This window comes from Gigantopelta aegis, chromosome 10 (assembly GCF_016097555.1).
Source record: "Gigantopelta aegis isolate Gae_Host chromosome 10, Gae_host_genome, whole genome shotgun sequence".
Taxonomy (NCBI): domain Eukaryota; kingdom Metazoa; phylum Mollusca; class Gastropoda; order Neomphalida; family Peltospiridae; genus Gigantopelta; species Gigantopelta aegis.
The window spans coordinates 61,848,000-61,865,003 of NC_054708.1; the positions used below are offsets into that span (position 1 = coordinate 61,848,000).

The 17,004-nt window shown below is 33.7% G+C and overlaps 1 protein-coding gene across 1 annotated transcript in view; it reads left to right on the plus strand.

The window, feature by feature from the left end:
* LOC121383736 (glycerophosphocholine phosphodiesterase GPCPD1-like) overlaps nucleotides 1–17,004 on the plus strand; it is a 44,146-nt gene that overhangs the window by 5,645 nt on the left and 21,497 nt on the right. The window contains exons 2-5 of the mRNA XM_041513833.1: nucleotides 1,316–1,476; nucleotides 2,601–2,639; nucleotides 14,343–14,494; nucleotides 16,187–16,258. Of these exons, the coding sequence (XP_041369767.1) occupies nucleotides 1,316–1,476; nucleotides 2,601–2,639; nucleotides 14,343–14,494; nucleotides 16,187–16,258 (424 nt within the window). The remainder of the gene's footprint in view (nucleotides 1–1,315; nucleotides 1,477–2,600; nucleotides 2,640–14,342; nucleotides 14,495–16,186; nucleotides 16,259–17,004) is intronic.

Below are 17,004 nucleotides of genomic sequence, written 5' to 3' on the forward strand. Positions count from 1 at the left end.
CGCCCTCCTTTTACGTTCTCCGCCCTCCTTTATTTTTCGGCGCCCCTCTTTATTTTCCAGCACCCTACTATATTTGCACTTATCTCCGCTATTTCCAAATGCACACTTTTTTCCACACATAAAAACTCCCAAAACCCAATGATCAGTCTGCACACTGGACATCAAAGGAAACAAGCTGCGTTGTGTACGAAAAAGCAATTGATGAAACATTGACGACATTTACCATACAACGTAATTTAACAGCCTCTATTTTGTACCATGCCTGTATCCATTTGTTTGTTTAATACAAACAAGAAAAGTTATATTTTATTTGAGCAATGAAAACATTTTTAATTTTTACGGATTCGGCAATCTCCGATTGAAAAAAAACAACTCGCTTATTTGATGCCAAATTTGTCAAGTGATCAGAACGGTCTTTCTGTCTTTTGTTTCCACTAACTATCATCTGATATTTTGTCCTCAGTTGCAAATATAATTGGTTGTAACTGATGATTTTTACTTTCTGTCATTTCCGTCATTCTGTTTATTCAGCAGTTCTTTATAAAATATAAACTTCATTTTGGGGGGATATCACCGCTTATAAAAACAACGGAAGTGGTAGTGTTTATCATTAAAATAATTTATCTTGTGTGCCAAATAATATATACACCGTCTGTACAAAAATGAAACTACTTTTTATCAGCTGGCGATAATATTTTATCACAGTGATCGATTCATTCGATGAAGATGGAAATAACAAAAAATGTATTCGACATCAGGGGATCACTTTACAAACATCTTTATTGTTTTTCGTATATGTATATTAAAAATAATAATATTAAAACTTTGATCAGTTCAGCAAAACCCATGAATGTCAGACCGATAACATCTTCGGTTCAATTAAAAGACGAGTCTGCTTGTATTTAGTATAAACTTTTTTGTAGGCAAAATAAGAAGTATGTTTTTCCACAAAGTCAACCAAGCTCCCCCCACCGACCTTTTTTTGTTTTGTTTTGTTTTGTGCTTTTCATTTATTGTTGTGTTTTTTTGTTTTTTTAATGGTGTGGTGCTGCGCGGCCGCCCTCATTTAATTTTCACCCAGCGAGAACACTGAACTGATTTTCTTGTGACCAAACACTACTTGATATGATGAAAGATTTGATGAGTTACAAAATTCCAATTTACATGTACACAGTGGTGTTTTTTTAGTGTGGGTGTTTCCTTCACAAAATATGTATATTTAATTATCTCAAATGTAATGAAATGTCAAACTTACTGTTTGGCACCAGCATCTTTAAAATATAGAGAGTTTTATGTGTATTTTTTTTACTTTCAGGGATGTCTGGTCTAAAGTTATACAGCTTAATGTTGCAGAGACCATTGAGTACCGCTTTTTTGTTGGGCGTTTTCTGGAATGTGACAAAACTGAAAATGGAGTTGAGCTGACCATTGTCCGGTGGGAAACTCCTCTTAATGCACGTTGTCTTAAAGTGAATGGTAGGTTGTATTATCACACTACAAAGCTTCCATATTGTTAACCAAAATACTATAAAGTGTTTTAATATTTGACATGATTTTTGATTCATATTATTAGTCAACTTTCATTATCACGGCCATGTTTGACCTTTTGCTTATATTGCCGTTATATAAAGAGTTTGCTGGTATAACGATCTTGTGAAAAGTTATCTCCCATAGCTTGGATATTTAGTTTACCAATTAGTAATACTATAATATGTAATAAATTACTTTTAAATTAATACTATCAAAGAAACAACATGTAAAGATGTAAAGATCACACATTGTATGAAATGGACGTTTGTTACCGAAACTTAAATATTTCATTGTAACGATCAGATTAACATATCAGGGCTTGTAGACTTTTATAAAATCCACTACAAATTTACTAACCACGATTAAAAATTCATTAGCCCTACTTTACTTTAAGTTAGTACAATTTTAATAAATAATAGTAATAATCGGATATGTCACCTAAAGAGGGAGATGGAGATTAAAAAAACTAATATTTGTGGGTTTGGGTGGGGACAGGATATTCATATTTACAAAATAGACTTAACTGCAACTAGCTGTCGGGATGGCAATAGTAGTTATTTACTAGCCCAACACTGAATATCACTAGCCATGGGAGTGGGGCTACCATAATCTGGAAGCCCTGGTAACATTGAAACACATTGGTTCCCAGTAAAAATGTGTCGGTACCCAAATATTCCGTTGTAATGAAAGAAATGTAAAGAAACGTTTTATTAAATGACAGACATGTGGAGTCAGACATATGGTTAAGGACCACCTATGTAATGAGAGAGGAAACCCGCTGTTGCTACTTCATGGGCTACTCTTTTCGATTAGCAGCAAGGGATCTTTTATATGCACCATCCCACAGACAGGCTAGTACATACCACAGCTTTTGATATACCAGTCGTGGTGCACTGGCTGGGAAGAGAAATAGCTCAATGGCCGTTGTAATGAATACCGGTACGTTATATAACGAGAGTTGACTGTACTACACACAGATAAACACAATGGTACAAATTAGGTTATGAATTCTTGTTGGTCTTCTGATACAAATAACCTAATGGTAACAATGTTTTAATCTCCACTTTCAGGTCCTCTGTCATTGCCAGTTGCCGAGTTTGGAAACTTTAGTAAGTACTTAGTAGTGTGATGGTAATTAGTAAGACGTAACATAATTATTTATACTGGTGAAGATTACCATTTGCAGTGGTTGAAATACTTCTGTCCCAACCATTTCTGTTTTGCCGGTCAATGTCACCACAGACTGGACAATTTGTTATCTAACCTTTGGACTGGCAATTATTTTGCATGTATAGTAAAATATATATATCCATACCAAAATATTTGTAAAGTTGATTCCAGCTCAGATGTAAAAGATTATAAACCATGCCATTTAGAATAATGTATATCTTGGTTATTTGTAACAAAGACATTATTTACAAGCAGAGATCTGTGACCAGATTAATGGAATCATACAGAGGTTATTGGCCCACATTTTTTAATGATTTGCTGATGTACCGTATATTGCTGTGTATTAGCCGACTCCTTGGATAAGCCGACCTCTTAGTTTGATCCTAAATATCTAGTACAAAATCATCGGCCTTGTGTATAAGCTGAAGTCATCTTTTGACAAGCTGTATGTTGTATCGATTTCAATAATACTGTCAACAAATAGACTTGTGTTTTTCTTGTTCATTATATTTATTTTCCCTTTAATTATTACAAACACGGTAATCGCGATCGCAATCAATGTGGCAATGCTAACATCTACCATGCCGTGAAAAATAATTTAGAACTGATAAAGCATAACAGAAAAATAAATAATTCAAGCTGTAACAACATATCACTGCACATAAGTAACTAATTTATTCACTGGACAGCAAAAAGTAAAATCATTGAGGCACGTTTAATCCCCCACCACACACAGAAACAAAAGACCATGCGGTCCGTGACTGCAGTTCACTGGATATGGTATGGTCATGTGACAATAGTGGGAGTAATTATCGTCATGAAATTCATGTTATGTTTTTTCAGTCGGTAATGTTATTAATGAGCTTAATTTATTTATGGCATTACTTTACAGTTTAATGCACCTGCCCAACAAAACAATAATATTAGAAATATAATACTTGTTTGAAGAAAAAAACATCGTTTTGTATCTTAAATTTGCTATATGAAAGACTGGTCCCAGCACAGGTCAAACAAAGATGGCGGACAGTTGGAAAGAATACGTTTTTCCCATTAAAATGACAATAAAACAAGTAAATTTTTTATTATTATTCATCAAACTTATAATGCATTCAAGAACAAAAAACTGCATAATATTGCATGATGGGGTGTTTTATTTATACTATGCAAAAATTATTATTACATAATCTGTGAAAGGCTAAGGGTCTGATCAAAATTTATAAGTGACGGTTGGGAGTATTTTCGATCGGAATTTTATGATCCAATTTGTTGCCTCCATGTATAAGCCGACTCTCTTCTTTTGAAAAGTGTTTCTAGACTTCAAAAGTCGGCTAATACATGGCAATATTGTCGTTGGTTAATTTATTTGTGGATGATAGCAGTATTCAAATGTAAATAGACATTGAATAATAATATGTAAGTAACAAAGACTATCGTATATTGCTGTGTATTAGCCAACTCCTTGTATAAGCCGACCTCTTTGTTTGACACTAAATATCAAATACATTATCATCGGCCTCGTTTATACAGCAAAGTCATCTTATGTCCCGTACATTGTATTGATTTCAATAATACTGTCAACAAATAGACTTGTGCTTTTCTTTTTCATTATATTTTTTTCGCCTTTAATTATTACAGACATGGTAATTGCTATCGGATTGCTAATGTCTTCCATGCCATGCAAAAATAATTCAGCACCGATAAATCATAACAGGAAAATAAACAATTCAAGCTGTAACAACATATCACTGCACATAAGTAATTAAATTATTCACTGGAGAGCAAATAATAAAACTCATTAAGGCTTGTTTAAACCCTGTTTTCCCCCACACAGAAACGAACGATTCTGTGCTCCGTGACTGTTGTTCACACTAGTGCAGGTGGCGAAATCATGTGATCCAGTCAAATAAGAGCTTACAAATGATACAGACAGAAGTGTTGGGAATGAAGGAAAGTTAATATAGGCCTAAACTGATTAAGACTAGTTCACTTGTCATATGGTATGGCCATGTGACAGCTGTGGGAGTAATTATTGTCATGAAATTCATGATATGTTTTATGTGCACAAATTATTGTTAACTAAGCTGTGAAAGGCTTTAAAGGTCTGATCAAATATATTATTTTTTATAAGTCGAGGTCGGACGTGTTTTCAATCAGGATTTTAAGAACCAATTTGTTGCTTCTGTGTTTAAGCCGACTCTTCTTTTGGAAAATATTTTTAGACTTCAGAAGTCGGCTTACCATGTTTTGTTTGAAAACCAAGTATAAAGCTGTATCCTAACTGTCCGCGAGCGATTTGTTTTTAGAAATCATTGATTTGAATCGCCGTATCCTAACCACACGTGTACAGTTCAGTTAGGATATGGCAATTGAAATCAATGATATCTAAAATAATTTCTCGCGTCACTCGCAGCTGGTTAGGATACAGATTAACTGACCTGATAACAAACAAGCTGACTTAACTTGACTTGATTATTATATCACTAATTAGTAAAATGCTGTTTCATTTTTAAACAACAACTTCCCAGGCAGTGGGTCTGGTGTAACAATGAAAATGCTATGAAGTCGGTACCTTTGATTACTCACCCCCACCCCCACCCCCTGCCCAGTGGTGGAGCACTTGTACTCACAATATTTCCACCCGTTTGGAATTTACTTAGATACATTGATTAACAACCACAAATACCATGATCTAAAATATATAAAAACACATTACATTAGCATATGGATTCAAGAAGATATTTACCGATCAATTGATTTGTACTTAGTTTAAACAATATTTATTGCCATCAAAATGTGGTTTGGGATTGGCCAACAGGCAAGAGCCTATATTAAGGCCTCTCCCTACATTTATAAATACAAGTTTGATACATCAAGATGACAGAAATAGTATAATAATTTAAATAAATTCAAATTAGCTAAGATGAGAAGAATGGAAGAGAGAGAAGAAAGGAAAAATAAAAATAGATAGTTGATATATTATTTAGTCACAGTTGGGAATGGAGAAGGAGGAATAATGAATGGTTAGTTATCGAAACGTTTGCTATTAATTATAAAGTCTTGAACAGATTTAAATATAACACTATTTTCGTGGGTACTAAAATTTGGGTCACCAAATAATAAAGTCTTGCAATTAAGATTGTGATATTTTGATTTGTACTTAAATGGACGGTGAGTCAAATATGAGCCTTGTGTGTTGGAAAGATGCATACCCGGACCACCAAACCATAGTGACTGTTTAAAAATTGAAAAACATGTAATTTTGGAACTAATAAAAAAACCTTGATTATTCCTGCTAAATGAGGACAGCCATTTTGTCTCTTTTTCTTTGCGTCCGATTCTCTAGCTTGGAAGGGAAGTGACATCAACTCCTGTATGCACAGTGTAAACACAGTAATTTACAGTACGGTGCATCGCTTTGATCAAGCTGACTTGTAAAACAACATAAATGTCCTTCTATTATAATAAACTATTTAACTACATATATTTGAATGTGCATTAACAGAGGGAAATGGGGTTACAGTTTTTATCCATGTTAAAAAATATCATTAGTCCTTTTGGTATGTTTGAGCTCAAACAACCACCCATGATAACCAAATGATAATTTTCATTAAATTGACACTTTGAGACTATGTAATTGGTCATTTCTTTGATTTTAAATGGGACAGTCTAAATAATCGAGAGGTTTTACAGAAATGAACCCTGTTGATTGATAATGTCCATTACCATTTTAGGGGTGACAGGTTATTTGTTGGGTAACGGATAACATTTTTTCAGCAATATGGTGACACAGGTCACTACATGCTAATAACATACCGTATATCTTCGCCTGTAAGTCGATCTCGGCTATAAGTTGAGTCCCTAATTTCAAGCCCTGAAAACATATTTTTTTATTGACCCATTTATAAGTCGACCCATGAAAAACAACTTATAAATATTGAAGTATTTCTTATTTTCAGCACAGAACAATAATGTACAATATTTGAACAAAAGAAAATTAGTTTACAAACTTCGGTTTTCACGTTTTGTACATCACAATCAAACTACATGTATAGCATCAAAATCAAATATTCCCTTAGTAGATAGTGAAAGCTGTTTGACTGTTACCGTATGGCACTGTACAGCATGGTTTTGTGCACAGACAACAACTTTATTTATAAACACTGACAACAGATCACTACGATAAAACTGAAAGTATCAGTTTATCACATGTTTTGCTGCCATATTAATACATGTAAGGAAGATAACTCTGGAAAGTACACTGGTTTTTGTACCAAATGATGTATGTCCCTATTGCTCTAGTGAACTGCAGAGATCAGTCTAAGCTGTTTTAAGGGAAAGCTCAGTAATATTCATGAAGTTAATCACCGACAAAACATTGTTTGAACAACCATTAATGCCAGTGACCAGATTTTAAAATAAACTCAGGCAACAGGTAATTAGTATTGTTTACATTTTTGATATTAGAGATGACTGTTATTTTAACTAAGTGGACTGTTCTCTTGGCAAGTGAGTGAGATCGCACGCCTTTTTGCATAACCAAAACCCTTCTAATGCCAAAAAAAAAAGGTTATAAAAAATAAATGTGTCAAATTAATATTGGAGTATAAATACAGGGCATACTTCAACAATAAAACTTATAAAATAATCCCCAAAACGGTAATATTTTTGGGTGAATTTTTTTTACCCTCTTATAAGTCGACCCCCAAGTTATAAAATAATTTTTGGGTGAAAAAAATTTGACTTATAGGCAAAGATATACGGTAAGTGACTACAATTTCTCTATACCATTAAACAAAGACTAATATTAGGACGTGCCATGACGCATCAGAATGGCATAAAAAAAATGCATCACAAATTGACAATACCATGTGATGTTAATAATACTAGTATGTATTCTTTATGTGTCTAGACAGTGGCAAATTGTCTTGTCTGATTGCCTATCAAATTTACACCTGCCAATCAGGAGTCACTGGTGGAGGTAACTAAAAGAATAGACCAATTAACTAAAATACACCGTAGGTTACTGCATGGATAAAACATTATACATCGTTGGACAGTTATTTTGATTTGTTTTGTAGTCAGTTTGACAATGGTGGTTTATTTCATATTGGAAAATAATATATATATATATATACTTATTGCTAGCTTACTGGGATGGATATTATTACAGAACATTACGACACATGCCTGTTTTATCATCCTGCAAAAATCAGGTACGTTTATTTCTTCAGCTGTAAGACTAATTCCTGATGTGACGCTTTAAGTATTAAGTAACCACTGGATCGCCAGAGGGCTGATTCACTGGGATGGAGCAAAATAGTTGCACCCGTTATATATGACAACCGTCAGATTTATACCATTTTATAACTAATATATCAATATTCTTATTGATATTAAGCAATAATGTGCATTAAATATCGTTGAATAGGTCTACCAGTCCAAAAATCTTGCTCAAGCAATCCTTTAAAACTGAAATAGAAACATTCACTGTTAAATGAGCACAATGTAAAGATAACTTTATGAAGTTATACATACTGTGTATTACCATGTTATAAGTAAGTTACTTTTCTTATTATTTCATGTCTCCTTTCTTTCTTTTTATTCAAAACATAGATACTCTGTCCGAAGTTGACCATTTATTTTTTTATTTAAAAAAAAAAAGCTTTATAAATTTATAATATACAATCGTGTTTGATATGGCAGGTTTTGATTCGGGCTGGCAGAATTTGTAGCTTGCTCGACCAAATGTCTGGCAGACATTTCAGCCAATTTCGAAACCTGATCCAAATCGAAACCAGTTGACACCGATTCAGTCAGTAAGCTTATTAATCCCGATCTGCTTCTTTCACTTGGCTTTATTTGTTAGATAACCCAGTGTGACTGAACAGAGTCGATCAGGTCTTTAGTAAAATGGGCAGGTCACCAATGCATAGTTCTTATATTCTTTAGACCTATAGTCCGTCCTATCCTAAAAAACAAAAAACAAATTGAAATAATTTCAGTTTTGTTTGACGTAAGAAGAAAAGTAAAAATCGGAACTATTTTGTGTCTAATTTAGAAAACAGTTGGCTCAGAAAGAAATAACTTTTTTAAAATTATTATTATTATTTTTTATTAAATTTTTTTTGTTTTGTTTTGTTTATTGTCCCCAGAAACATAAGCAAGGTCAAGGTTGGGGCCTAGAATCATTGCTGTACATGGTATTATTGTAAATACATAAACGATACATGAGAGAGAGAGAGAGAGAGAGAGAGAGAGAGAGAGAGAGAGAGAGAGAGAGAGAGAGAGAGAGAGAGAGAGAGAGAGAGAGAGAGAGAGAGAGACAGACAGACAGACAGACAGACAGACAGACAGACAGACACAGACAGACAGAGAAAGAGGGATGGGGGGGGGAGACAGACAGACACGGATGTGTGGATTAACAGGGATGAAGCCGAAGATCGACGAAAGGGAACACAAACGGCGTGAGCTGTATGCACACATACATAGTATTCAGTAAGATGAAACAGATACTGAGATAGGCCTAACATGATACTGTAAAACAGGATATTAGCAATGCAAAAGCCTTACATAACTGAAGAGAAAATATTCTGGAGACTAGGAAGAAGAGTACTAGAAATAGAAACAAAGAGTGAGAGAAGAAATAAATAACTTGTAGTAACTTCCATAGCATGAAAAAATGTGTTTATCATTTGACTTTTAAATGGAAGGGTGCTGAGGGCCTTGCACCTAATTAGGTATGAAGAACATGTATGACCTATTAGATGTGTGAATACCTGTGTACTTTCAAGTGTCAAAAGTTATTACAACCAACACTCAGTTGTCATACATTGTCAATTAAAGCATAGCAGCAATTGATTTAAGGCATTTCGACATCAAAACACTTACACATCTATGGAGTAGCGGCCTACTACACTATATGTCTCTGGGGAAACCCCTGAATAGTAAAAATGATGATGATGATAATCAACATTTAAAAAAAATATATATTTAACTAAAATGGTTTCCACTAAAAGCACCTTAAAACTAACATCATCCGGAGACTAAACAAACAGACTGGTGGGCATACAAACCAGTAACATATAAAATTATATTGTAAAGGGTTAATGAGAACAATGTGCTTCACCAGATGTTACAAATAAAAAAAATCCACATGATCCCACATAAAAGTACCGACTTTAATGTTTATTTGTTAAACCAAAGCCAGTCAGGACTGGTCAGTCAATTGACAAAAGCCAAAATAGCCACAGAAGCTTGACACCCCTATCTTTAGTAATTATCAGATATACACACTGTGTATAGGGCTCGAATTTTATACGGTCTTCCACAGCAAATTTTTTAAAAGTATATTTTGTAGCAAATAAACATGACTAAATGGTTATTTTGCTATATGTAGACATATTTCAAATATACAAATAATGTATACTGGCTGATTATGTACGTCAGGTACATACATTTTGCCATCATTGAGAAGCCTTACCGACTGCACAAAAGTGGTGCCGTCATTAAGTTCGAACCCTGTGTGTGTGAGAAATGTGTTCTGATCTCACGACAGTTATTTATATTCTGACTGGAAAAATGTAAATTATAAATTTTTATTTTCTAAAATGTTTCCTGAAATTCAAGGGAGACAAGTTGATACCATAATTTACCAGCAATAGGATTTTATACTTTTATCAACTTGTGCTGATAAATTATGATATCACAAGACACTCGGGGAGTATCCTCTATTTTTTGTACATATTTTTCAGCGTGTTGAAGGTGAGTCGAGATGTTTTTGCCAGGAGTCGGGGAGTGTAGCTTTACTGTCAATTTTGTCACCAATCTTAACGAGTGGATATATCTTTCAATTTCAGGTTGTCCAATCGAGGTAGCCGGTCTGAATAATCTACCCTTTGGAGTGTTCTAACCAACCACGGAGACTTGGATGACCTTCAACATTGATATATTTTTTCATTATAATCAAAATATCATTTACAGTGTTTTAACATGAAGCTGGTGGATGTGAAACGTGACATACGTCTTTGGGCGAGATCTTCAAGCATTTACCTTTTACAAAATATTTAGTTTCCCCTCCCTATGGTTCCAATAGCTTGGTTAAACAGATAAAGAAACACACACATATATGTATATGTGTTCATCTATCCTGGATTCCAGTTCACACTATACACTGTAAGTTTAATTTTCATTGTTTTTACCCATGAACCCCCAAAATTATTGGATTTTGTGTATAATGATGCACGGTCGTAAGCTATCTATGCAGCATGCTTTTCTGCTTTTAAATTGACTTTTTAAGAAAATGAATTTAAGCTTGCATATTATGTAAATATATATTATGATTTATAAAACCCCCATTAAATTTGGTATTTGTAAGTTTTAATAAAAGTATTTAAAGAGATTAACTCTTTCGCTCTTTATATTAAAACATTTTAATCTTATGAACCATACCTTTGCCACTTGTACACTGTATGCAGTGTTAGGTAAACATTATTTTTTAAAAAGGGTGTTAATTGCTAAAACAAATGGCTGGAGTGATGGGATGGTACTGGGTAATACTGTTCATGATGATACAAGAGCTTCACAAAATACCCTGCCCAGAAACATTTTACAGATTTCATGTCTTACAATTTTATTGTCGATCTGCTAAAAAATATATTTTTATTGCAGTTTGAAAGTTTTATTTGATACCACAGTCGAAAATAAAATTTATTATTGCAGGATGCAGATTTGTTATGTGCTTTTTTATAGCTGATTACTGTATTTTCCTGTGTATTAGGTTTCATTGTTTCCTTTCAAACAAATCTAACAAAACACTACAGTGAGCATTATATATAACTCGGGGGGGGGGGGGGGGGGGGGGGGGGGGGGGGGGGGGGGGGGGGAAGAAATTCTGGGTGAAAACATTCTGCCAAGACACCACCATGAATATAATTGTGTAATAGCTTGATCCTGAATATTTTTTTCCTATTTATTCAGTATATTAAAATAATAAACCAAATAAACTAGACCCCATCAATTCAGACCCCCCCCCATTAATTTTATAATTAGAATAGTACTATTAATTAACCACATAGAAAAAATTGAGGCACCAGGATCCATATTCACAAAAAAGTGTAAATTTACGTCTACGACTAGCACTTACGTGTGCCGTAGATTTACGTTTACGTGCAAGAAGCACCTTATTCTCAAAGATGGTCGTAAATGTAAACGTAACTTAGTTGGACGTAAATCTACGATTTAACATTCTCACTGGAGTAATTAATAAAAACACATTAGAAACGATGGCTACTGGGTAAATAACAAATGCGCAAAACGCAATTTTGTTTGTCGTCTGCTAACAATAACATTGCGAACAGTGAACCATGGCATTTTGGTATTGGTAGGGATCCGCGTTTTGGTACGAACTTGAGGACATTTCTTAAAAAGGAAAAGATAACTCAGGAGAAATTGGCCAAGTCGAAAACATCCGTTCGATCACGAACAAAAATACGTTCAATCCGTGGGCGTTCGCCATAGCAAACTGCTTCATTTATTGGAAATGCTGCTAGTTTCCGTAAATAATAGTAAATAACGGCGATCGTGCTTGATTTATTATATGTACACAACTTACGTGCAGCGTTAGTTGCAACCTGAGGCACTCTTATATTTACGTCCAACTTTACACGTAACTTACGTTTTCGTGGTTTCGTGAATAGCTCTTCAGTCGTAGATTTACGTTTACGTGTAAAACTAGGCTTACGATATTTTGTGAATATGGGTCCTGAACCACATGATATTGATAACCAATTCAGTCTTGCAAATGCTAATTTAAAAGAAGTCTCGCCAACAGAGGAGTTAATGTAGCCCATGTTAACTTTTCCATCTAGGAGCCAGATGGCGCCTACTTGTATTTTTATATAGATAGAATGAAATGTTTTAGTCAAAACAATTGGAAAAAAATGGTTGCATATGCGAAAATGAGTCGCAATGTAGAGGGCTGTAATGCCTGATTTTGTTTAATTTTTACTCTGAGCAAAATCATTTAAAATAAAATACACAAAATGATTTGGCAGCCACAGGTACATTTGGTGTCTCTGCGATTATGGACATGGCACAATAATCTGATATAAAGTGTGAAAACAATGTAAATGCCAACAAAATGTAATAATTTGAAGACGGCAATTTGAATACAGTGACTTCTAGTAGAATAGAAATACATGTATTTAAAAACAATCATAAAAAAAATGGATGTAATATTTCATTAGTTAATTCTTTGTTAGTGCATTTAATGGTTTGTGTTTAGTTTTAATAGAAAAAATGGTATACCTTTTTATTCATTTCAGTTTTGTTTGGTAAATCATTTGGTGCACAATGTTTTATTTTCAATGTGTTTGTTTGAGGGAGAAGGATAATGTTACGTCTAGGGTGATAATTAATTATACAGCAGAGCAAATAATACACAAGAAAATACAGTATTGAAAAGCTTTCAACAATTATTCCTCTGTGTTTCTAATGTAACCATTTTTTCCATCATAAAAAATTGCATTTACTTTGGTAACAAATTGATTGATATACTGTACAGATTGTAAATGTGTTAGAGTGTAGTCAGTTCATTGCTTATATCCACATACTATTCAAGCACTATGGTCAGTTAATGAAATTTTTTATCCAGTAAATGTTTATTATTCATATCGTAATTATTACCTTTATTGACACCCAAAAGCTGATTTATTTTTCATGCTGGGATGCCATTAAACATTGATTCATTCATAATTAATGTTTTGTTTTTCGTAATTTTAAAATGTTTTTCATGCAAGGTATATATGTGTAAAATAAAGTTGGTCTGTTAAGCTTAAGAAATTTATACTTTAATTCATGATGTCTGTTGAGTTTTATCCATGATCTCTATGTTGTAATGGCAAATTATTCAGTCAGTAAATTTAATATATAATAATAAATTGCATTAGATGTCGATACTGTCCTTTATTTAAAGTAAAACTACGGTAAGTTTGACAATTACACAATGTTTGACTTCTTGGAGCCAATGAATTTTGTTGTTATATTGACATTTTATCTTTTCTTTTATTCTTCAGCCAGATTTAACATTGTTCCACATAAAATGTCGAAACTGATATCCATTCAAACTTGGTTATATCGCTGGTGAACCAACAAGCTTGTGTTTGGTTTAAAAAAATATATATATACAATGAAACCCCACCTAATGACCACCCTGGTTCTAAGACCACCTCACTATAAAGACCAATATTTTAAAGACTGGAATATTTCCTAATCATTTTATAATAAAAAATACTCCGGTATTAAGACCACTCATACTTTTACGGATTACAACCATTGGACGTTTTCAATACATTTTGACCCCACAAATGCGATCACAGCCTCATGCTCACAAATAACGGAAGCAGGCTTGACACATGATTATTCTTGCAATTCAGTGTAAATGGCACTATTATGACCAATTTTAATAAGTCCCACCAATGGTCGCAATAGCGGAGTTTCACTGTATAAATGTAATGGTGGTTGGTTAAAATTATTAATAAATTTCTAGACCTTGAGATAACCTGGGCTCTCGAGATTCCACAGGTCGGAATAACGATGTTTGACTATGATTAAGAAAATTCTGATTTCAAGACATTGTGTTGCAGATGGGTTCAACATGGTCACCAGTGGTTGGCTGACTGGACAGACATGTATGCAGCTTCGTATCCATGACGATCCCATTGTGATGTGGAAGTCACGCTACAGAAATCAAATGTACCGCATAAAGTGTGTGCCTATGGATTACAGACCAAACAAGGTGAGCTTCCTTTTCATTCAGTGTTAGTTTGTTGTAGGTAAAAAAGCTAAAAACCGGAATGCCACTACTTCCCACCCCCATCCCACCCCCCACAAAGTTGAATATCCCTAGAAATTTATGGTAGCAATCAGCATGGACATTCGGGAGTGAGAATTTTCTGTGAAATTTGGTGAATTTTACGATGCTTGGAGTCGATGTTGTCAGTCATCTAAATCCGGTTAGAAATTTGTTCAGAGACGGGTAAGGTATATAATAAACTCTTAACATTAGTCATTGAAGCACAAAATCATAAACATCCTTTTGACATTAGTTATTTCTGTATTATTTACTTGGTATTTACTGTGAGCTCAGATTGAGTTTATTAAAAGAAGAAGAATATTTGATAATCCAGAAAATAAAGTGAAAGTTCTGTAGCCTGATTCTTGCACCCAATGTGAAGCTTTGAGATACCACTTTCAGACCAGTGAGTTCCGAATATTGTCTATGTATAGAACAATATTGAAAAGCGAATAATGTGTGGGTATAATAAAGAATAGACTGCCTGCCATAAACTAAACTATACACTCCTTCCAGTTTAAAAAATTGGAAGAATGTGATTTATAAGCAAGGTGTTAGATATCGATAGAATTGAAGCAAGTTTTTAGTTTCACTTTTTTTTTTATCAAACACTGAATTAGTGGAAATGTGTCTACAGTCCATCCCATCCTACTATAAAAATGTTTTTTTGTAAATAATTTCAGTTTGTATTGACCTAAGAAGAAAAGTAAAAGTATTTTGGAAATAAATTTTAAAAATACTATTTTTGTGTGCCATGTAGAAAAAATCGGCTCAAGAAATAGATAACGTGTAGTAAATTCCATAGTATGTAAAGACAATCTAATTAAAATTAGATCCACTATTACATGTGGATCTAACACCAGCCAGTTGGAGCTCATGTCCACCAATCAAAACCTTACTTGCAGAATCCTGCCAGTGATTTAAAAATAACAACACTGCGTAGTCCCCAATGTCCAGGTAACATTTCGTCTGTAAATAATACTTTAAATATTGACCAATCACACTTCGCCTTTTATAACGTTATTTGGGAGCATACAAATTCTAAAATTATAGGGCGAGTCTATTTTAGTGGCCGCAGTACAGTGAACCATACCAATACGTACAGAGTGGGTTATCAGTCTTCAATTTTACATTAAAAATTATTTATTTATTTATAAAAAAAAACCCCAACTAAATCAGTCTTCAGTTTTACATTATAAATTATTTATTTTATAAAATAAAACATGTTTTAAGGCATTCGTAATTCACACGAAACATGTCGTATACCCTCAGGATAATTCGGAAGTTTTCAAATTATTTTTAAATCACTGGCAGGATTCTGCAAGTAAGGTTTTGATTGGTGGACATGAGCTCCAACTGGCTGGTGTTAGATCCACATGTAATTGTGGAGCTAATTTTAATTAGATTGATGTAAAGAAAAAGAGGCATTCCTGTGTGAAGGACTATATTGGTCAAGTCTCTATAGTGATTGTAATTATTTTTAAAAACCCAAGTAAATTATACAAATAATTTGAATTGGAATTGTTTCAAAATTCTTATAATCTGGACATTATACTGAGATTCTGAACCTTATTTAATGAAAGCCAATTGTTTCTGGTCTTTGAATTGATGTACATGAGATGATTTGTATGGCAGATGTCACACTCGGATGTAGAAGAAGACAGCATAGATGGACCTTTATGTTCAAGCACAAGAACCACAGTTTTGGTTAGTAGCAGATCATCACAAAATAATGTTTTTCATTTTCACTGATGAGTAATGTGTTTATGTGAAATGAAAATGTTGTTTTCATAGACCATAGTGCAAAGTTACTTTTAATATTAAGAGAAATGGGGGTCATTAAAAATGTTCCCAGTTCATTACATAGCTTAATCAGTGGCTAGTAGTGTATCAAAGATACAGTCATAGTTGCAGTGGATCTTTTATATGAGTTTTATTCACAGGATGACACAAACCACATTCTTTCATATATTAGTCATGGGCCCATGCTAGTAAAACTTTTGAGTCTATACTCAATTCTCTAGTGACGTGACATGCCTGTAAGCTGTATGGCATTTAATAATCATGGTGCCTGGTGTACTCATAGGAATGACGAATAACTAACCCAACGAGTCCACTGAGAAGGGTATGTGGAAGAGAAACCTGTCTCTTTATTAAGTTTTGCATTTTTGTGGTCCTTAACCATATGTCCAGCGTCATATAACCGTAATCAGAAATTGCTACAAGATAGCATTATGATTTAAATAGAGGATTTGTCACAAGTATTTTTTAATATGGAAAATATCAACTGAGTGTATGTTCATTGGTATTTGTTGAGGCTCTGCCGAGACAAATACCGATTAACTGGACAAGGTTGATATTTTACATACTAAAAATTAAAAACACGAGTAAATTCTTTTTATCCTAAAACACTTCTAAAATAACATTTTAATTCAATATTTAGTAAATTACAG